Here is a 22,901-nt window from a genome sequence, read left to right as displayed (position 1 = left end):
CCTGATATTAACAGAAATGTTTTGAGGTGTTCCCCATTTAGAATGGTGTTGGCTGTGGGTTTGTTATATATAACTTTAATTATGTTGAGGTATGTTCCCTCCAGTCCAATTCCCTCTAGGACTTTGAACATACATGCATGTTGAATTTTGTCAAAGGCCTTCTCTGCATCTATTGAGATGACCCATGTGGTTCTTGTCTTTGAACCAATTTATATGACATGACATTTATTGACTTACGTATATTGAAACATCCTGCATCTCTGGGATAAAGCTTATTTGATCAAGGTGGATGGTCTTTTTGATGTGGTTTTCAAGTACCTTGTTGAGAATTTTTGCATCTATGTTCATTAAGGATATGGGTCTATAGTTTTCTTTTTTGGTTGTATCTTTACCTGGCTTTGGTATTAGAGTGATGCTGGCTTCATAGAAGGAATTTGGAAGTTCTCCCTCCATTTCTATCTTTTTGAATATGTAGTATTGGGTGTAGATCTTCTTTAAATGTTTGATGGAATTGTGCTGTAAATTCACCTGGTCCTGGGCTTTTTTCAGTTGGGAGGTTTTGTATTACTGTTTCAATTTCTTTTTGTTTTATGCATCTGTTTAAGCTGTTGATCTCTTCTTGGCTTAGTTTTGGTGGTTCCCATGCCTTTAGATATCCGTCCATTTCTTCTAGGTTTTCAAATTTAGTAGCATACAGGTTTTTAAAGTATTTCCTCATAATGTTCTGTATCTTTCTGGTGTCTGTTGTGATGTTTCCCCTTTCAGCTCTGATTTTGTTGATTTGGAGGTCCTCTTTCTTTCTTTTGGTTACCTGGGCTAGCAGTCTGTCAATTTTGTTTGTCTTTTCAAAGAACCAGCTTTTGGATTCGTTTATTCTTTGTATTGTTTTCTTTGTGTCGATTTCATTAATTTCTGCTCTTTTTTTGTTACTTCTTGTCTGCTGGGTTTGGGTTTTGTTTGTTGTTGTTTTTCAAGTGTCTTGTGTTGCAATGTTAAGTCATTTATTTGTGTTTGTTCTGATTTTTTAATGTAGGCACTTAGAGTTGTAAACTTCCCTCTAAGGACCACTTTCAGCCTGTCCCAGAGGTTTTGTTATGTTGTATTGTCCTTTTCATTTAGTTCCAGGAATACTTTTATTTCTTTCTTAATTTCTCTTTTGACCCATTCATCATTCAGGAGTGTGTTGTTTAATCTCCATGTGTTCATGTGGTGATTAGGGCTTCTTCTGGTGTTGATTGTAAGCTTTATTGCATTGTGGTCTGATAGAATGCATGGAATTATTTCAATCTTTTTGCATTTGTTGAGGTTTGTTTTGTGCCCCACTATATGGTTGATTTTGGAGACTGTTCCATGGGCTGCTTAATAGAAAGTATGTCCTTTGGTGCTTGGGTGGAATACTCTGTAGATGTCTGTTAAGTCCATTTGATATATGGTATTGTTTAATTCAGATGTCTGTTAACTCTCTGCCCTGTTGACCTATCTAATGGAGACAGTGAGGTATTGAAGTCCCCTACTATTAATGAGTTGGGATTAATCTGGGTCTTAAAGTCGTGTTCTTTACACATTTTTAACATTCCTTAATGCATATTAATTTAATATTTTTCAGTATTAGAAATAAAAGCGATGTTTTTTGTTATTGTTGTTTTGAGACAGGGTCTTACAGTTAGCCCTGACTGGCCTAGAACCCTCTATGTAACCGGGCTGGCCTCAAATTCACAGAGATCCTCCCGCCTCTGCTTCCTGAGGCCTGGGATTAAAGGTATATACCACCATGCCTATCCTAAGGGATTGTTTTATTTTATTTTGTTTAAAAAAAAAGAGGACATAGTTAGTGGGAGAATTACCATACTGGAGACTCCATCAAGAATTTACAAGATTCAGACAGGTGTGATTCCTACCTGTAATCTCAGCACTTGGGAAACTGAGGCAAGAGAATCACCAGCCTGGGCTTCTCCTGCTGGAGGTTCAAGGCCAGCCTAGCCAACACAGTGAGTTCCAGGTCATTGTAAGCTACCAGAGTGAGATCCTGTCTCACTTTATGGGAAGGTTTTACAAATAAATTATGGTAAAGCAGTCTTTGTTGCTTATTTTTGTCAGGAAGTGTTGTGTGTGTTATATTCTTTTTAACTTCTTAATCATTATGTTGGAAAATATGCTGAATATAATATATAAACCTTACTAAGAAAATCATGTAAATGTTGAAAGCAAATCAGCATTTTTAATGTTGAATTCTATATTACAAAATTGCAAAAGCATAACATAACATTTTCAATTCTCCAGAAAGTAAGTCCATATTGAGATGTCTGTTTATATGATGGTGTGCCAGTGACAGTAATGTTTGCAGCTCTTCTCAGAAGCCCAGGAAGCTTTCCTTGTGAGAACTAGTATCATAATAGTTTGTTGAAGAACTATCTTCTTCCAAGCACTAATGCTATTCCATAATGCTTTGATAGTGCTATCAGCTGTGAGTGAAGTATTGAATAGTGTGAGGTCCTGTGTAGCACACAACTCCTTCCTTTGTTTTTCTAGTTTCTTCCTGTCCAACTTGAGCTGCTGATTCCAACCAGGGCAGCATCCAGGGAATACGAGCCGGAAGTTATATATAAATCGATACCTCCCGCAGAGGTAATAAGAGAACTGAGCTGGTTGGTTCCATGATCCTTGCTCCAAAAAGTAATTGATCTCTTATTACATGTGACTATAAAAGCAGCAACATACAGGGAGAGTTAGAGCAGGAGGTAGGAAAAAAAGAGTCAAGGTAGCTGGCTTCCAGTGAGAGAAGGAAAGCAAGCAACTTATTTTAAAGCTAGCTTTCAGGCATTGGGACAAAATGACGCCCATCATTTTTCTCAGCACTTTCTTGCTTCATTTCACTGATGCTGTGGCTTCAGAACCGTAAGGGGATACTAAATTCTCTATATCAAAGTGCTGGTAATATGACTATATTAATTGTAGCCCATGTTAAAATTTGATTATGTTTTATTATACTGTTTTGACTTCTTCAATGGAGTGTTGGTTTGCCCTTTAAGTGCTAAGCAATGAAGAAAACTGACACCTTATTCTTTTAATATTTATCACTATGTAGACCAGGTTGGCCTTGAACTCACAAAGATCCACCTGCCTCTGCCTCCCAAGTACTGGGATTAAAGGCATGTGCCACCACGCCCGGCTCTATTTCATGTGTGTGAGTGTATTGCCTGCAAGTCTGTAAGTGCACAGGTATCAGAAGAGAGCTTCAGCTTCTTCTGGAACTGGGGTTATGGACACTTGTTAGCCACCATGTGGGTGCTGGGAACCGAAACTGGGTCCTCTGCAAGAGCAGCCAATGCTCTTAACCACTGAGCCATCTCTCCAGCCCCCTGACATTTTATTCTTAAGGTACCATTCTCTCTGCATATCCAAGTTGGTGATGACACTATCTATGAAAAATGTATCATTTCTGGAATGCTTCAATAGCTTAAATTGCTTTTTGTGGGCATTCTTCACGCCCTCCAGACTTTTTACAGACTGTTGGTTACTCTCCTTGTGTAGGCGCTATATCCTATGGGTCTCTTCTGTGATGCAGAGTTTTTCCACAGAAAAAGCTTGTCTCCATCTTTTAAACCTTAATGAATCCGTGTCCTTGAGCATCATCCTAGAATATGATGGATCTAATACTACTATTTTTGACCAGTCTGTGGAAGAGGAGAACTTCTATGCATGTGCAAGTTTCAAGGTGAGGCGCTGAATTTAGCATTTTAGGACTGCAGATGGGAATATGAAATTACTATTTTAAAGTTATTTTTGGATAAAAAAATCTTGATGTGGCATGAATTGTGGCATCTAGGGAGGAAATGTGAAAATTCAAGAGAAGGAAGAAATGAAAGGGAAATTTACACATATGGCAAAGCTTGTAAAATGTTGGTATTCTTCTATTATAGGAGACTATGGAGAGATAATTTCTGCATTTGAGACAGTAAAAGTGGTTCACGGTGTGAAGGCCATGTAGGTAAAAGAAAGGAGGGCTTTGATTTGGGGCAACAGAAAAAGAAAAGGCAGGAAGATAAAAACTATAGAACATGTCCTTATGCTGTTAAGCAGTTGCAATAAATGATCATTGAATCTTTTATTAAGAAGAAATGGGTTTACAAGTTTTTGTCATCCTGACAAGTCAAACAAAGACACTGAAATACTCTTCTCTGCTCTTCCACATAAATAGGTGTCTCAGAAATCTGCCAAGCAGTTGGCTTTTGTGACACTGTTTGCTCAGGGAGACACTCTTAAAATCTCTGAGAGAAGAGCTGTTGCAATCGCTGTGGAGGAGAATGCAACTTTTGTGCAGACAGATAAACCCATCTACAAGCCTGGAGCCAATGGTAAGTCATGTTAGAAATGCATTCTCCAAATTAACATGTAAAATTAATCTTTACTATCATTGGATCCTGTATTCCTATAATTCCTAATTATGGTCTTGTCATTTACGAAATAGTGTCCTCTAAATCCAGGAACTGAGTCCATTGCCTTCATGAAATGTTGCCCATCCTTCCATTGTGAACAAATTCTAGGCCTTCAAGGTACAATGGTCATAAGTGTGGAATATAAAGGGTGATTGTTTGGTCTGAATCACTGATCTATATTTTATCTATTGGGAAAACTCATTAACTCTTTTTTTCCAAGCTAAATTATTCCATCTTTAGAGTATGGATAATGAAAGTTTCTGACATAACTTTCAGGAAAGAAAAGGGAGTCATTGCAAAAACAGTGTCTACCACAGTAAAGAGCTCACCAGTGGTATTTATGGTTTCTATTATAATTGCTGATGTTGGTTTATGTAACCACATGTGTAAAAATTAGGTGAAGCCCTTCTGCTTTCGTTACTATTGCTCTAAGCAGAAGGAAACAGGAAGAACACCAAACTATAATTCAGAACAGTTTGGTTTGAGTGTTGGCTCTATAATAACTGCTTTAGTTTTTGCCAAGTAAACTCCTTTGTATTTAGTTTCCTTATTTGTAAAATTAAAGAATTGGATGAAACCATCTGTGGATTTTTGTCTTCATTAATATTGCATGCTTCTAAGATTTTTTTTTGAAAAGAAATAAAAAAGTTGAATATAGCATTCTTTTTTTTGTTCTTTTTTGGCTTAAACAACAAATACTTATTTTCTCAATATTCTAGACACCAACTACCTGACACGACGGTACAGGAGGCTTGCCTTCTTCCAAAGAGTACCAGTTCCCATAGCCTTCTTTCATTTTTCTCATTAATTTTTAAAGTTATCACACAAAGTAATGTTTCATTCTGACATTGTCATGTATATTTCAAAGAGAATTCTTTTTTATTTTTTAGAAGAAGCATTTCATTACATCTTTAACACAATAACAATTTCCAGAGCAAAGATACATCTCTTTCAAAAGTGGCTATAAAATTTTTAGGTTCACAGTTGAATTAATGCAGTTATACAATATACAGAGATTTTTGCTGTCTCGTGTCACCTTTTCTGAGCTTACAAAAATATTAGAAAGAGTTATAAAGACAAAAAGAGCTAAGATTTTTATTTCATAGTTCTGATAAAATAACTCAATTTTTACAGCCACTTCTGAAAGAGATGCATCTTTGCTCTGGAAATTATTATTGAATATGTTAAAGCTGTAATGAAATGCTCCTTCTAATCATGTGGTTATTAAATTTTTTAAAAACTCAATTTTGCTAGTATCAGTATATTTTTCAAGAAAAATTATGTTTCTCTCCTATCACTCCTGCTTCACATTTGCACTTCTATGACGGACTCTGCCATTAATTCTGTTTTTGGTATCCTAATCTCATGTCTTATGGCTGTTGGGGGAAAAGTTTCTGGTGGTGGCCAGGTCAGCATTGGTGACAACAAAGAATCATTAACGGAGAGACAGTACATGTAAAATATGAGATCGCTAGAGGGTGGAAATCACAAGAAAAATGACACTTTCCACTTTTCTTCTAGTTCACTTTCGCATTGTGACACTGAATACCTGGTTCAAATCTGTTGATAGCTTGGTGAGTTCTTTCCTTTCTAATGGCACAATGAAATTCAAATGTTTAAAGCAAACACATCTCTATACAAAGCACCTTCTTGGAACTTAAGTCTGGGTATCACATTCCTGTTTATTGATAGCCAAGATAAGGAATGAGCCTAGATGCCCATCAACAGATGAATGGATAAAGAAAATGTGGTACATATACACAACAGAGTTTTATTCAGCATTAAAGAATGAAAGGATGTCATTTGCAGAGAAATGAACAGAACTGAAGATCATCATGCTAAATGAAATAAGCCAAACTCAAAATAATAAATATCACATTCTTTCATACGCAGAATCATGCATATATGTACATATGTGAATCATGTATATGATATATGTACATCTGTGTATATGAAACATGAAAGCAGAAGGGTACCATGAGGAGAGGGTTTTAAAAGCAGAAGAGAACAAGAGAAAGTAATGGGAGAGAGAATGAGAAAAGATCACATTTTCAGGCTGGATCGATGGCTCGGCAGTTAACAACACTGGTTGTTCCTCCAGAAGACCCAGGTTCAAATCCCACCACCCACATGGCAGCTAACAACTGTCTGTAACTCCAGTACCGGGGGATCTGACAGCCTCTTCTGACCTCCGCGGGCTTACCTGCATGCAGGCAATACACGCATACACATAAAAAAATAAGAATAATAAATTTTTTTAAAGGATCACATTTTCTCACATATGTGGACTCTGAACTTAATTATATATTTGCATATATCTGCATATGAAAGTAGATGGAGAGGTGAGGCAGACAGGGAGTAATAGAGGGCAAACTCAGGCATGATGCAATAATATAATGTATGAACGATAATGAAACCCATTATTTTATACACCAACTGAAAGAACTGATTAAAAATAAACCTTGGGAACAACAAAACAGCATCTTCAGGAAACCTTTCATGTGCATGAAAATAAGAATCCAAGGTAAAGATTGTATAGAAAAAGCTTTGATGCCAATCTCATGATTAAGCACAAAACTTTTTATAAAGTATTTTATTAATTCTTTGAGAATATCATACATACATGCAATGTATTTTGATCATATTTGCCCCTCACTTCTCCCCTAACTTACTGACCTGGCCCCCAATTTCATGTCCTCTTTTTATTTTTTTAGTATTTATTTATTTATTTATTTATTTATTTATTTATTTATTTATCTTTTTGAGACAGGTCTCCCTGTAGTTCCAGTTGTCCTGGAACTTGCTGTGTAGACCAGGCTGGCCTTGAACTCACAGAGCTCCATGTGCCTCTGCCTCCTGAGTGCTAGGGTTAAAGGCCTGTGCCACCATGTCCGGCTTTTTAAAAAAAATACCCCACTGTGTTCAATTGGCCCGTATACATTTGGGTGTGGGGTCATTCACTAGAACTTGGTCAGCCTACCAGGGACCATACTGTTAAAGAAAAGAGACTTGGGAGTTGGAGAGATGGTACAGCAGTTAAGACCACAGACTGCCCTTACAGAGGACCCTGGCAGGTTTGATTCCCAGCATCCACATGGCAGCTAACAACCTTCAATAACTCCAGTTCCAGTGGATCCAATGCCTTCTTCTGACCTCTGTGGGCATTACACAACACAGGTGCACTTACATACATGCAGGCAATACACTCATACACGAAAAATAAAAATAATAAATAAATTATTCTTTTTTTAAAAAAGAAAATAAAACAGGCTTTCGAAACCCTAGCAACCGTCAAATGTCAGTATATCCTCAGCTAGGGGTGGGGACTTGTGCTGAGCATAAAACTTTTACTGGCGGTGAGTTGATTCATTCACGTTTAAATCTTTTCATTTCTACTTCTCACCAGAGATTCAGGTCTCTTCCACATTTAGAGGCTTTGCTTTGTTTTGTTTTGACATCTTTAGCTAGAGAAAGTTTGACCCCCCAGGGAGAGAAGGACTTATTTCCATGGACACAAACTTTATAAAGCAATATTTGGCAAAGGAATCTCTTATTGAAGTATTAATCTGCTTTTTTTTCTCTTTCAGTATCCTTTAATCACACTTCAGGTAAGATATCTGCTTTTCCTATCCACTTAAAAATCATTCAGATAAGGAATGGTATGCTTCCAGTTTTCATTTTGCAAAGCCAAAATTAAGTTGTCTGAAATAAAGAGAAATCTGTGCATATGTAACATAAGAAAGCATCAGATGAAGACCTAAATAAAGGGATAATGTCTTAGACCTGCTCTGGGCAGATGTAATAACTTGATTTTTATGGAATAGGAAAGACTGGACTTTTTCTAAGGCAGGTGTATATTTGAATTGCTTACTTTTGGCTACTGTCCCTTCTCAATCTTAATTAAGCCAATCTTGTTCTAAGGAAAAATATAACATAACCTTTTAGAAATATAGAAATCACTAGATTTACTGCAAAATGGACTCTGCTTACAGAAAATAAGTCTCTTTTCCCCAGCTTAAATTCTCTAAAGTAGTCTTCAAACTAATTAATTAGCTGTAGTTATAACTTACTTGTAAGTAGCAATCAACTCCAGCATATTTTATTCTGTATATGCTACATGTGTGTATGTGCTACTATGACATACAAGATCTAGGTTCGTAATTAATAATTATGTGTGCAAATATATAACACTTATTTACAAACTTGCGACTGTCCTCTTTATGATCTGAATGTTTTTAGCTTTTTATGTGGGCAACAAATCGCTCATCCTTAAAGTAATAAGAATGAGGTCCACTGATTTTGTGTTCTCTGCGTTACGCATCAATAGCTTATCTTCACATTTGGCCCAGCTAATGTTGTGTTCTATTGAAAACAATAAAAGCTTAATTAAAATAGTCTTCGATGAGCTTATTATTCTCACAAAGCGCAAAGTCGCGGCATGGGCTCTCAGAACTGCAGCCCAACATTATCCAGGCTTTTCCTAACTCCTTGGCCACCCTCAGTTTGGTGTTTTGGTGTTTTCTTTTCTTAAAAATGTTTTATTTATTATTTTTATTTTAGGTGTATGAGTGTATTGCCCCTGTGTGTGTAAGTGTACCTGTGTCTTGCAATACCCACAGAGGTCAGAAGAGGGTGACAGATTCCCCTGGAACTGAGTTACTAACAGTTGTTAGCGGCCATGTGGGTGCTGTGAATCGAACCTGGGTTCTCTGCAAGAGCAGCCAGTGCTCTTTTTTTTTTTTTTTTGGTCTTTTTGAGACAGGGTCTCCCTGTAGCCCCAGCTGTCCTGGAACTCACTATGTAGACCAGGCTGGCCTTGAACTCACAGAGATCCGCCTGCCTTTGCCTCCCAAGTGCTGGGACTGCAGGCAAGCGCCACATGCCCGGCTAAGAGCAGCCAGTGCTCTTAATTGCTGAGCCATCCCTCCAGCCTAGTGCTTTATTTTCAATGTCAGCAGAGACCAATTCTTTCAGAATTTATTCTACCGAATGACTTCCACTTACTTTTAATGAGTCAGCTGTGGTCTCATGGGTTATTAACTCCATTCGAAAGGAAGTCTAGAAAATTTAGTTTTCAAAACTTTATAGAAGAAAGCAACTCACTAAAACTTACTTTTATAAGAGCAGTAAATAGTTTTGTTTTCTTAGAAAGCCTTTTACACACGATCTCTTTAGTCAGAGTTGGGGAAGGTAAAACTATTGAAACAAGCTCCTGTAAGTGGCAATGTAAACAAGAGGGTTCATGCTGACCCCTGCCTTTGTATCATGGAACTTCTTTTTATTGTTTTTGCTTAGTCCATGACCAACTCAAATAGAGACCAAGTGGAAATCAGTGACAATCACTTTGATTATCAGGGTGAGTGTCCCTTTGTGTACACGGTATGGTGCTCTACTTTGAGGAGCATCATTCTGGACTAAGCATGTTGAATTTTTAACTCTTTGATTATAGTACTCTGCTTTAGAAAGTTCAAAATATAAGGTGTCAGTTATAGATGGCTTTTCATGTGATTTTTAGTCTTAAGAGAAGCATATTGTAAGGCTGAATTCAATACACTGAAGCAGTAATTTTTCAACGATTTGAGATAATTAGTTCAGAGTGATAGTGTGCATTCTTTGCTTCCAATAACGACACAGAGTACAAAAATAAAAAAAGGAAAGGCTAGTTCTCTCACATAACCTGATTGTTTTTATTTATTCACTGTTTTCTAGGATCCACAAAACAACGTGATTTTTCAGTGGCAAAATGTAACTTCTTTCCGAAATATTACACAACTCTCATTCCAACTGACTCCAGAGCCAATGTTTGGTGATTACACAATTGTTGTGAGAAGACAGTCAGGAACGACAGTGACTCATCAATTCACCGTTAATCAAAATGGTAACCAATAGTTACTAATTTTTTGATTTATTTTTATTTTATGTGTATGAGTGTTTTGCCTGCATGTATCTAAGTGCACCCATTTTGTGCAGTGCCTGTGGAGGACAGAAGAGGGCATCAGATCCCCTGGAATTGATGGGGTGCTAGTACTCAAACCTGGGTCTTCTGCAAGAGCAGTCCGTGCTCTTAATCGCTGAGTCATCTCTCCAGCCCCTCAATTAGTTATTTTTGAGCCTCTTACATAAAAATTTAAAGCAACTGAACAAAACTTTTAGACACAGACAAATGTAGGTGAAGTTCAATTTGGTTTTCTGCCATCTTCTTTTCTTGACCCTTTCTGTTATAGTGACAATCTTTTCTGGCTCTCATTCCCCACCCGTGCCTCACTCTGATACCTGGACCTCCCCTCCCTTCCTAAGAAATAGCTCATTTCTGGAATCCATATAGTCTCCTAGACAGGATCTATGAGATTGAAACATAAAAAGAGTGAAGTTCTGAGGCTAGAGAGAGGGAGGAAAAAAAACAAAAACAAAGAGAAGAACTGATCTTTGATGAGACTCCATCACAGACCATGGTGGACAGGTGCCAAACAGAATAGAAGGGCACTGATGCACAATTGGCACAGAGGAAACCACTGTGCATGGAAACAATTTAGCTGTGCAACTGCAGTAATTTTTACTCACTAGTGACTGTAAAGGCCGAAGTATGTTTCTCTTTGTTTTCAGCGATGCCCAAATTTGAAGTTGAGGTCAGTGCACCACAAACGATAACTATTGCAGATGACCAATTTCAAATGAATGCATGCGCAAAGTAAGTATTTATTCTGATTTACCCCCTCAAGTAAAAGTCTTAGCAACAATAAAAACGTATGTTTAATCATAAAACTTCATTTATATGCTTATATTAAAATTCTAATAGAATTTTTAAATGTTTGAAAAATATAAAGACATAAAAGTGAACTGCAATGCATTCTACCAGTTGCCATTACGTTAGTTTTTTTCTCTAATATTTTATGACTATTTTCCCTGACTGTGTTTATTCTTTTCTAACCAAAAATACTTAAGAAAGCATGTCTCCATATTACACAGGTCTTTTTTTTATCAATTCCAATTCCTTTTCTTCTTAACACATCTTCATAAGCCTATAGCAAATTTACTTAACTATTATTTTACTATGTAAAATGTTATAGGTTGCATTGTGCTTTCTAGTAATTAATAAAATTATAGTAGATATCTTGGATAAAACTGTACAATACCCTGGTTTTGAATTGAAAAATTGTTTCCTTAAGAAAGAGTTCTGGAAATGGGATTATCAAGTCAAAATATATAATATCTTTGAGACTTTAAAAATTTTTTTTGATTTACTATTTTTATTTTTTGTGTATGAGTATATTGCCTGCATGTGTGTAAGTGTACTTGTATTGTGCAGTGCCAGTGGGCGTTGGAGCCCCTGGAACTGGAGTTATGGACAGTTGTTAGCCAAATGTGGGTGCTGGGATTCAAACCCAGGTCTTCTGCAAGAACAACCACTGTTCTTAACCTCCAAGCCATCTCTCCAACTTAATAATCAGAACTAACATGATTTTAGTGATGTAGGCTGAATCAAAATCTCAAAAGCATGAAGCATTTTGGGGCTGGAGAGATGGCTAGGTGTTTAAGAGCACTGGCTGCTCTTGCAGACAACCTACATTCGAATCTCAGCACCCATATGGAGGCGAACAACCATCTGCAACTCCAGTTCCAAGGAATCTGAAGCCCTCCTCTGTCCTCTACGGGTGCTGCACGATATGGGTGCACTTAAATACACTCAGGCATAACACTCATACACATAAAATAAAAATAAATACATAAAATTTTAAAAGCATAAAACATTTTGAATAAACAAGTAGATTAGCAGTGTGGACTGTGGAGTAAAGTGAATCTGAGTTAGAACTTCACTGCCATCAAACCCCACGTGGGGGAGTGAGTTACTTGAAATCAGTTTTCTAATCAAAAGTACTGGAAAAAATGAATGAAATATAACATGGTAAACATATGATATATACCAGTGCTGGGAAACTATTTTAAAAGGTATTATAATCTGTAAGCTTAATACCATTCAGTTTTACTATACACTATTTTTTTCATTTGTTACCTAGTTTTCTAAATAAAGTGAAAATAATCCTCAAGCTAAAACAAAACAAATGCAACAAACAAAGCGTGGTAGTGCCAGCCTTTCATCCCAATACTCAGGAGGCAGACCAGGTGGATCTCTGTGAGATCTAGACCAGCCTGGTCTATATAATGGGTTCCAGGCCAGCTGGGGCAGCTACAGGGAGACTCTGACTCAAAAACCTAGCCAATGAAAAGCTGGGCTTGGTGACACATGCCTTTAATCTCAGCACTCGGGAGGCAGAGTCAGGGGATCTTTGTGAGATCTAGGCCAACCTGGTCTACATAGCGAGTTCCGGGCCAGCTGGGGCTATAGGGAGACCCTGTTTCTAGAAGATCAAAGCAGGGTGGGGGGCGAGGATTAGAGCGGGATGAGAAGAGGGAGTAAGGGGAGGAAGAGGGGGAGAAGAAGGAGGACTAGAGGGAGGAAGCACTCAGCTTCAAGGCTTACATGTGGTTTCTGACAAAGTCCATAAAATGTCACTGTGATATTGCATTTTTAATCAAAGTCACCATCTCCCTGCAGGTACACGTATGGCCAGCCTGTGCAAGGGAAAGCCCAGATCCGGGTGTGCAGAGAATTTTCTTCTGCTAGGGATTGTGAGAACAACAACAATGAAATATGCGAGCAGTTTACTGCACAGGTACTGACCACACCTTCTCCAGAGGGACGTGCCCACTCATTGCTCAGTATTTGAGGCCATTTATTTTTTAAAATATTTTATTTACTGTTTTTATTTTATGTGTATGGGTGTTTTGCCTGCATATATATATATATATATATATATATATATATGCACACCATGTGCATGCTTTGCCCCACAGAGGCCAGAAGAGTGTGTTGGATCCCCTGGAACTGGAGTTACCATAGATTGTTAGCTGCCATGTGGGTCCTGGGAATTGAGCCCGGGTTCTCTACAAGTGTTCTAGTGTTAAGAACAGCAAGTGTTCTTAACTGCTGAACCACCTCTTTTACCCCATATTTGATTCCATTTATTAAAAAGACTTAGCAACTTCCATTGTGTGGATAATGGAGGTTGAAGCTAAATAAATAAGGTAAAGAATGGAGAGAAAACTTGAAATAGCCTCTGATCTTTTGATATTGCTATTGCCTATGGATTCTTAGAATTTAAAAAAGATCTCATTGGCTTCCTCATTTTGTCTATGATCTGGGTGATCTATCACCCTGATCTTTCCTGGGAGAATCCTTTTTAATTCAGTTTATTTTCAAACCCCTGCAATTCAAAGCCTTGTTATATATTGCTCTGAATTCTGTTCTCCATTCTGAATTGTGCTTATAAAAGTTTCACCTGTTTTGCTGGCTTTCATCATTTTAAATACATTTTTCTCTATAAATCATTTTGTTTCATCTTGTTAATTTTTTTTAGATTTTAAAATTTATTTTTATATCATGTGCTTTGCCTGCATGTATGTGAGGGCACCATGTGTGTGCAATGCCAGTAGAAGCCAGAAGAGGGGCATCCGAGCCCCTGGAACTGGAGTTACAAACAGTTTTTAGCTGCCATGTGAATGCTGGGAACCAAACCTGAGTCCTCTGAAAGAAGAGCCAGTGCTCTTAACCACTGAGCCATCCCTATAGCTCCTAAGTTCTTCCTCTTAAAATAGGATTCAGTTCCATTTTCATCCCTTAAAACATCTGCATTGTTTCCAGGAGAATTCTCTTGAATCTATATAATAGAAATCACCTTCCATCCCTTAATGTACTGATAGACCATCTTCAACTTCTTCCTCCTTTAAGTCTCTCTTTCGACATTTCAGTAACTTTGTGAAGAACTAGGTAAACAGGAGTGTTAGACCTGTGCTAAAATGCCATCTGACTTTCTGGATCCCTAACCTTTTCCTTATATGATCTATTTTTCAGCTGAAAGGTGGCTGTGTTTCTCAAATTGTAAATACGAAAGCCTTCCAACTGTACCGTTCTGGATTTTTCATGTCATTTCAGGTCACTGTAATTGTTACAGAATTTGGAACAGGTAATGATTTTACTTTATGGACAACCTGGGGATACATGGTGGCCCAAGTAAAAAAATACTCTTAGTAATATCAATTATTATTAATTAATTATTGCTCAAAAGGGTATAACAAAGTACCTTTGAAAGTAGATTTTGGTGGGATGGGTTGAACCCAGGTCCTCTCACAAGCTAGGCGAGTACTCTACTGCTGAGTTATATCCTCAACCCTAAAATTTTTGATTGAATGATTAATTTTTTCCTGATACTGTGTTTCATCATTTCTTACAGGTGCACAGATCAGTAAAACAACCTCTATCTTTATAACTTCATTGCTTGGCAGTGTGAGCTTTGAGAATTTGGACCTTTACTACAGAAGAGGGATTTCTTATTTGGGAACTGTAGGTTTGATTAAAAAAAATTAAGAATTCTTCATTTTATTTTCTTTCTTCATACACTGTCACTTGAAAATTTCTGGACATTCTTTCCTAGTTTTATAATCCATATATTTTCCTAGTTTTATTGCTATTTCTGATATACTAGAGAAGTCCTAGGTTAAATAAAGCATTATTACAGGCATGGTGGTGCACACCTTTAACCCCAGCGTTTGGGAAGCAGAGGCAGGTGGATTTCTGGGAGTTCAAGGCCAGCCTGGCTTACATAGGGAGTTCTAGGCCAACAAGGCCTACATTATGAGACCCTGTTGCAAAAACAAAAAACAGAGCTAGGCTTGGTGGCCCATACCTTTAGTCCTAGCACTGGGGAGGCAGAGGCAGGTGGATCTCTGTGCGATCGAGGCTGGTTTGGTCAGTTTCAGGCCAGCTGGGGCTACAGGGAAACCCTGTCCCAAAAAGACCAAAAAAAAAAAAAAAAAAAAAAAAAAAAAAAAAAAAAAAAAAAAGCACACACACACACAAAAACAAAAACAAACAAAAAAGCAATATATAAAATCATAGTTGCTTCCTATATCATGAACATATATGTGCATTTGGTATAAAGCATCTTTCTGTTCATTAATAGAATTTAATGAAATTACTATTAAGTGATCACAATTATGAAATTGAAAATTGTAGAAATATAAAATTTTATGTTTTAAAGATAATTAACATTTCTTTTTTGTACAGCTTAGATTTTATGGTCCTAATAATGTACCAATGGTGAGCAAGGTGTTGCAACTGTACCTCAATGATAGACTTATAGGAAATTACACTACGGATGAGAACGGGGAAGCTCAGTTTTCCATTGACACTACAGAGATATTTGATCCACAGATCAACTTGCAAGTAAGACATCCAAGGTCAGATGGGGATGGTTAGGTATCCCTCAGAAGGCCTCAATGTTAGGCACTTTCAGTTTTAGAAGTCTCTTAAACGATCACTTATTTTATATGACATGCTTGTTCATTCAGTACTCCATGAGAATATTTGTTCAGAAGATGAGATATTAGTACAATACTTCCATAATTACTATAAATTCTTATCACAAATGATATTATCATCTATAGAATTAAATATAAGAAAATATGGTCTTTTCTTTCTCCTTAGATCATTCTGTGCATAGATAGGGGAGATAACTGTGCTCTTTCTGCTGCTTAAACAGAATTTTGCAGTATTCAGATTTTCCAGTGTTCAAATATAGGTGAAAGAAATAAGAACAAGTTTAATTCTCTGACTATAAGTAAAAGTTAAAAGCAAAAGCCAGTTGTGGTGGTGTATGCCAGTAATCCCAGCACTCGGTGAGACAGGGAGATTTTGAGTTCCAGGCCAGACTGAGATACATAGTAAGATAATGACTCAAAAAAGGAAAAAAAAAAAAAAAAGTAAAACACATAATGATTCATTGTTAGTCCATAAAACAACCTCACAATTATGGCCACTTTTAATAGTCAAAAATAGGAGAATGCTATTACTTCACTTTGCAGGAGTCAGTACCCTCCTTCTACCATGGAGGTCCTGAGAATCAAATTCAGATGGTCAGGCTTGGGGACAAGTGCCTTTAGCTTCTAAGTCATCTCACCAGCGCTTCTAGATCAGCTCCAGACTTTGAAGAAATGAGCAGCCTTGTGTTCTGCATTATTTCCTGTCTTTGGAGGTGTTTATTATTCTTCTATCACCTCAGGCCACATATGCTCGACCCATGAGCTGCCGTCATTCCAGCTGGCTGGCGCCTGAGTATTTGGATGCCCACTCCTCTGTCTCCCGCTTTTACTCCCGAACCAACAGTTTCCTGAAGATTGTTCCTGAACCAAAGCAACTTCCTTGTAACCAAGAGAAGATGGTTACAGTGCTTTACTCTCTAAACCATGCAGCATACAAGAATGGTTCAGATGTAAACTTCTTCTATTTGGTAAGTCTCAGCTAGTGGATTCTGTCTAATCAAGTGTCTGTGGAGCACAGCACAGTGCATCTGTCAGGCCTCCTCAATCTGGGTGAGCTCCAGCTGCTCACTTGGTTGGTGAATACAGCTGGATCCATTAAGAACAAACAAACAAGAGTATAAAATTATCTCAAGTAATTTAAGTTTCCCTAAGACTGAAAAACTTGCTACTCAAGCCTAGTTTTTTTTTCAAGCCTTCAATTGTACCGCATATCAAATATTTATGACCCTTTGTGATAGCAAAATCTTTCCCTGTGCTAGTAGAGTATTATATGGAAGGCTCAATGTGATAAGCAGTGGAAGGAAGTGTCCTGGATCTGCCTATTTCTGCTCTTCAAGACATCCTGGAGAGTGAAAACACACAGTAGGAAATTAAGGCACCCTCTCCTAGCCATTAAGCAAGTGGGTCCCAGCATGGACACCTTGTTTAAACACTCTAAGCCCTGGCTTTCTTGGCAGCATATTTGTAATTGGAAACAATGACTGGCCTCCAGAGATAAATATTATTGTGTCAGGCATTGTTGAAGAGTGTCACGTGTATTAAGTCACTTAGTCAACTTTATAGATATTTCAAAATTTTTACAGCTCAAGGGACAGAGGCAAACGGTAAACAACTTGTCTTAAGTCAGAAAGCAGGTGAGGGCATCATGGAAACAAGACAGTCCAGCAAGCCACCACCTTGCCTATGTATTATACAGCTTCATATTCTTTCTCTGTTCTTTCCCAATATGTGGGAAATTTACTTTGAATATCCATTGTGGAAGTGACTTCATCTTATGACCATTGATCATATGATACAATATAGATGCTAGCTTTTTCATTAATTTTATTTTATGTGTGTGAGTGTTTTTGCCTACATGTATGGAAGTGTACCATGTGAAGAGCAATGCCGAAGAGGCCAGAAGAGGGTATCAGATTCCCTGGAACTGGAGTTATGGATGGTTGTTGGGTGCTGGGAATCAAATCTGGGTCCTCTGGAAGAGCAGCAAGTGTTCTTAACCACTGAGGCATCTCTCTAGCTAGAGATGCCAGTTTTCATAGTGTGCTTTCTTTGTCCTGCACAGGTGATGGTAAAAGGAAGCATCTTTCTTAGTGGACAGAAGCAAATCAGAAACCAAGGTATATGTGATACACTTACTGTGAAATGTCTACTTTATCTTCATATTTTTCTCTTTTAAAGGAAACATTATAGAGTCTAGAAATTAAGAAGAGCACTTATTTCTACTTGTAACTGGAGGGTGATAGTTAGCAAGGTTTAAGGTAAACATCAATATTTTGAAGAAGGATATTTCTTTTTGCTATTGTCAGTTAATCTTATACGTTATAGAAAAATGATATCCAAAACTTCCTATTTTAAGTGTCTAAACTATTCAGTGTTCTTTAGCTGTGTATGTGATTCCTGTTATTATTTATTTTCATTTAAGCAAAGTCTAATTTACTCTCCAAAAAGCCATTTTCTTTTCTTAAAAATTATTTATTATTTTTATTTTATTTTATATGTATTAGTATATTGCATTATGCAAGTGCACCCATGTCATGCAATTCCTATGGAGGTCAGAAAAGGGAGTCAGATCCTCTGGAACTGGGGTTACAGATGGTTGTTAGCTGCCATGTAGGTGTTGGGAATCCAACCCAGGTCCTCTGCAAGAACAGTCAGTGTTCTTAACCACTGAGCCATCTCTCCTGCCCCCCAAAACAGTTTTCTTTTATCTAAATGTACCCAGAGATACAAGATAAATCCATCATTTGCTGATCCCTTATTTCCACAGGCTGGAGTGGAAACTTCTCTATCCCAATCAACTTCAGTGCAGACCTGGCACCTCTGGCTGTTGTGTTTGTCTATACCCTTCACCCCAGTGGGGAAATTGTTGCTGATAGTGTCAAGTTCCAGACTGACAAGTGTTTTAAAAACAAGGTGATGCTTCTTCTAATAGCAGAGTGAGCATTTTGCTTCCTGCTGTTTCCTTCTTATCATTTAAAGTCATTTTAAAATTTATTGTTATTATTATTTGTGTGTGTGTGTGTGTGTGTGTACATGCACACTTGACTTGTCAGAGGTCAATTTATAGGAGTTGGTTCTCTCTTTTCTCCATGTGGGTTCCAAGATCAAACTTGGGTTGTCAGGTGTTGGCAAGCACCTTTAACCCACTGAACCATCTCACCAGGTCTGTCTCTTTCTTAACTGACCCCCTATACCTCCATAATCTTTACATGGTAATCTCATAGTTAAATTACTAGATAATGAGAGTCATCAAGAGTTATCTTGTTGGGGCTGGAGAGATGGCTCAGTGGTTAAGAGCACTGGCTGCTCTTGAAGAGGACCCAGGTTTAGTTCCCAGCACCCACATGGCAGCTAACAACTGTCTATAACTCCAGTTCCAGAGGACCTGACGCCCTCTTCTGGTCTCCATGGACATTGCGTGACACCAGTGCACTTACATTCATGTAGGCGATACCCTCATACACATAAAATAATAAAAATAATAAAATATTAGAAAAAGAATTATCTTGAAGGCTTACTGATCCTGGGAAGCCAGAAGGGTGGTGGAAGAGATTCTCACAGAAGGGTTGAGATGGAGAACAGGCAGGAGAAATGCATGTACAGAAATCTGTCAGGATTTGTTTGGGGAAAAAAGAACCAGTTTATTCTGATTGTCTTCATATGTAACTCTCTCTGCCCTCATTCCTTTCCTTTCTCTACTTCAGGTTAGCATAAAGTTCTTGAAGGAGCAGGGTATACCTGGATCCAACACCAGCCTGCATCTTCAAGCAGCCCCAGACTCATTCTGTGGCCTGCAGGCAGTGGACAAAAGTGTCCTTTTGCTGAAGCCTGAGCAAGAGCTGTCAGCCAAAAGTGTAAGCACCTTTGTTTCCTCAGTGTTCTGATGCTATGTGATGTGAGTCCTGCTCTCCATATGGTGGAACATGCTGAAAACATTAACATGGGTTCTTAATTATTTACTTATGTCTCCTGTCTGACCAAGCATTCCTAATGATATAGAATACTAGAGATAATTATAACAGGTTAAGAATTTTACAACAATATGATATTTTAAACTCATAGATGTATTCATAAATATGGACTCATAGAGTTAAGAGGAATCTCCATGTTGTACAAGATGCATTGATAAATCTAAAGTTGTCATCTCATGTTAGTGACTATTTTCTCTAATATTTCCAAGGCTAGAGTGTGGATCAGTGGTAAAGCACTTGCCTAGCGTGGTGTGAGGTCCTGAGTTTAGTTCCCAGCACTACTACTACTACTACTACTACTACTACTACTACTACTACTACTGCTGCTGCTGCTGCTGCTACTACTACTACTACTACTACTTCTTTAACAAATAAATAAAAGCAAGAAAGAAACAGAGAAGAAAGGGGGTTTTAAATCAGCAGTCCAAAAAGCTCACATAAAAATATTTTGGTTCGTAACTGTTGAATATTTCTCTTTCCCAGCTGCCTCCCTCCCTCCTTCCCTCCCTCCCTCCCTCCTTCCCTCCCTTTTTTCCCCTTCCTCCCTTCTTCCCTTCAGCTCTTTCTTTCTCTGTCATTCCCGTGCCTCTATTTCTTCTTTTCATGATTTCAGTACACTGTTAAATTGAAGGATCAATAGCATCCTTGCCATGCTCTTGCTGTAGTAGAAGTGACTGGCCAGATGTCTATTTCTAATGACTTGTGTATGACAGGCAGTTTCTTGACAAGTCTCTACATTTCTTTTATACAAATTGGCCTAGTTAAGCATTATCTCCTTCTTGGTGCCAATTTTGATACATTATATTTTCTTAAGGGAGTAAGAGCTTAACATATTTATTTATTTATTTATTTATTTATTTATTGGGCATGAGTGTATTGCTTGCATGTATGTAAGTGCACCTGTGTCATGCAATGTCCACAGAGATCAGAAGATGGCATCAGATTCTCCTGGAACTGGAGTTACAAAAGATTGTTAGCCACCATGTGGGTGCTGGAAATTGAAACTGGGTCCTCTGGAAGAGCAGCCAGTGCTCTTAACTGCTGATCCACCTCTCCAGCCCAAAAAGTGAAATCTTTAAGATTTAAAAACTATGTTCTCTGTATCAACAGTTATATTCCCTTAATGTCTTGTTATAATTTTGTTGTTTAAATTTATACTTTTTTCCTTATTAGATTAGTTACTTGTTTACTGATTTTTGCTGAGTTCAAAAACTTCAGTTTTAATTATCACCTAAATATAGAGTGGATTTTTGTTACTGTCTTGTTTTAGTCATCTACCACATTAATGTTTTCTTGTTGCTACTTTTAGCACATTTAAGAAAAAGTCTATCATTACATTAACATAGTGTATAACAGACATCTCAGCATTTTTCTCTGACACCATTTTTGTTTGTTTGTTTTTTCTAATAGTGGGACTGGATCCAAGACCTGACCTTGCATATGTTAAGCAAATACTTTATCACTCAGCTTCAGCCCTAAACCTAATTCCTGTTTTTATATCAATCCATAGATTCTGATGTGTAGTGATTGACCCATTTTTATTTTTCAGAATCCTTTTATTTCTGTTTATAGTTACCATTTTTCCAAAACATTGCTTACTAAGACTTTTTTATAATTTATGTGTAGAAAGGCCTTTTATTTTGGAATATCATTTCAGTTCAAGCTATATTGCTTCATGATCAATAGTGTTTCTTTTTAAAAAAATATTTATTTATTACTATTATTTCAATTAATTAATTAATTTTGTAATTTTGAGACAGGGTCTCCCTGTAGCCCCAGCTGGCCTGAAACTATGTAGACCAGGTTGGCCTCAATCACAGAAATCTGCCTGCCTCTGCCTCTCAAGTGCTGGGATTAAAGGTGTGCGCCACCATGCCTGTCTTGTTTATTATTTTTACTTTATGTGTATGAGTGTCTTGCCCGAATGTGTGTAAGTACATCCGTGCCATGTAATGTCCATGGAGTTCAGAAGAGGGTATCAGATCCCCTGGAACTAGAGTTACAGGTAGTTGTTAGCTGCTGTGTGGGTGCTGGGAATCAAACCCAGGTCCTCAGCAAGAGCAGCCAGTGCTCTTAACTGCTGAGCCATCTCCCCAGCCCTGATCAATAGTATTTCTTTTTTGATAATTTTAAATTTTACTTCTCTCATAAGTGATGAGGCATAAACAAGCACTTTCAATTATAAACAAATCATAAAACCAGTTTATCAGATCACCACAAATTACCCTATTACAGAAAATGTCAGGACACACACTAAAATCTGCTGTCTAAAGCTATACAAGTCAGTTTCATGTAAGTCTGAATTTAATTTAAAATATTGCTATTTCATTTTATTTTTAATTTAATTTAGTTTAATTTTTTGGTCTTTTTGGGACAAGGTCTCTCTGTAGCACCAGCTAGCCTGAAACTCACTGTATAGACCAGGCTAGTCTGGATCTCATAAAGATTCTCTTGTCTTTTGTCTCTGAGTGCTGGGACTAAAGGCTTGTACCACCATGCCCAGTAATATTTCTATTTTATGAAGCTTATTAACATATTGTTGTTTTCAGGTGCAGGTTTTTGAGAATGCGTTTTGTGTGTTGAGAAGATGTAGTTTTGTTATCAGCCTATTTTATGGCTATAAAATTTGATTATATATATATATATTTGGTCTTTTTGAGACAGGGTCTCCCTGTAGCCCCAGCTGGCCTGGAACTCCCTATGTAGACCAGGCTGGCCTTGAACTCACAGAGATCTGCCTGCCTCTGCCTCTCAAGCGCCGGGATTAAAGGCATGTGCCACCATGCTGGTCTTTTGATTATATTTTTTATATTCTTACATTTTTATTTTTTGAGTTCATATATGATTAATGTATTCACATAATTTCCACCCTTTCCTCTCCCCCTATCTCTTCCCATCTACCCCTACTCCCTCTCAATCTCATGACCTCTTCTTTGATTTTTATTGTTATATATATTTATAATATACATAATATGCTGTGTCCATTTAGTGGTGCTTATATCTTTACTTAAATCTACTTAGCCTGCTTCATACTGAAAGTAATAAGCTACAACAACTTACTAAAAATTATTTCCAGCATTTTTTCCTTATACCTTCTGTAGAGTCTGTTTCATTATTT

General features: G+C 37.5%; 1 protein-coding gene across 1 annotated transcript in view; it reads left to right on the top strand.

The window, feature by feature from the left end:
• Positions 1 to 2,830: 2,830 nt before the first annotated feature.
• Positions 2,831 to 22,901, top strand: part of LOC103727558 (ovostatin homolog) — a 49,198-nt gene continuing 29,127 nt past the window's right edge. The window contains exons 1-15 of the mRNA XM_008825492.2: positions 2,831 to 2,895; positions 3,532 to 3,715; positions 4,199 to 4,355; positions 5,958 to 6,010; positions 8,024 to 8,044; positions 10,146 to 10,314; positions 11,040 to 11,124; positions 12,991 to 13,108; positions 14,347 to 14,458; positions 14,726 to 14,835; positions 15,559 to 15,717; positions 16,553 to 16,780; positions 17,875 to 17,929; positions 18,580 to 18,725; positions 19,517 to 19,666. Coding sequence (XP_008823714.1) covers positions 2,831 to 2,895; positions 3,532 to 3,715; positions 4,199 to 4,355; positions 5,958 to 6,010; positions 8,024 to 8,044; positions 10,146 to 10,314; positions 11,040 to 11,124; positions 12,991 to 13,108; positions 14,347 to 14,458; positions 14,726 to 14,835; positions 15,559 to 15,717; positions 16,553 to 16,780; positions 17,875 to 17,929; positions 18,580 to 18,725; positions 19,517 to 19,666 — 1,812 coding nt within the window. The remainder of the gene's footprint in view (positions 2,896 to 3,531; positions 3,716 to 4,198; positions 4,356 to 5,957; positions 6,011 to 8,023; positions 8,045 to 10,145; positions 10,315 to 11,039; positions 11,125 to 12,990; positions 13,109 to 14,346; positions 14,459 to 14,725; positions 14,836 to 15,558; positions 15,718 to 16,552; positions 16,781 to 17,874; positions 17,930 to 18,579; positions 18,726 to 19,516; positions 19,667 to 22,901) is intronic.

The sequence above is a fragment of the Nannospalax galili genome, unplaced genomic scaffold (assembly GCF_000622305.1).
Source record: "Nannospalax galili isolate Female #2095 unplaced genomic scaffold, S.galili_v1.0 scaffold589, whole genome shotgun sequence".
Taxonomy (NCBI): domain Eukaryota; kingdom Metazoa; phylum Chordata; class Mammalia; order Rodentia; family Spalacidae; genus Nannospalax; species Nannospalax galili.
This window is presented reverse-complemented; position numbering and strand designations above follow the sequence as displayed.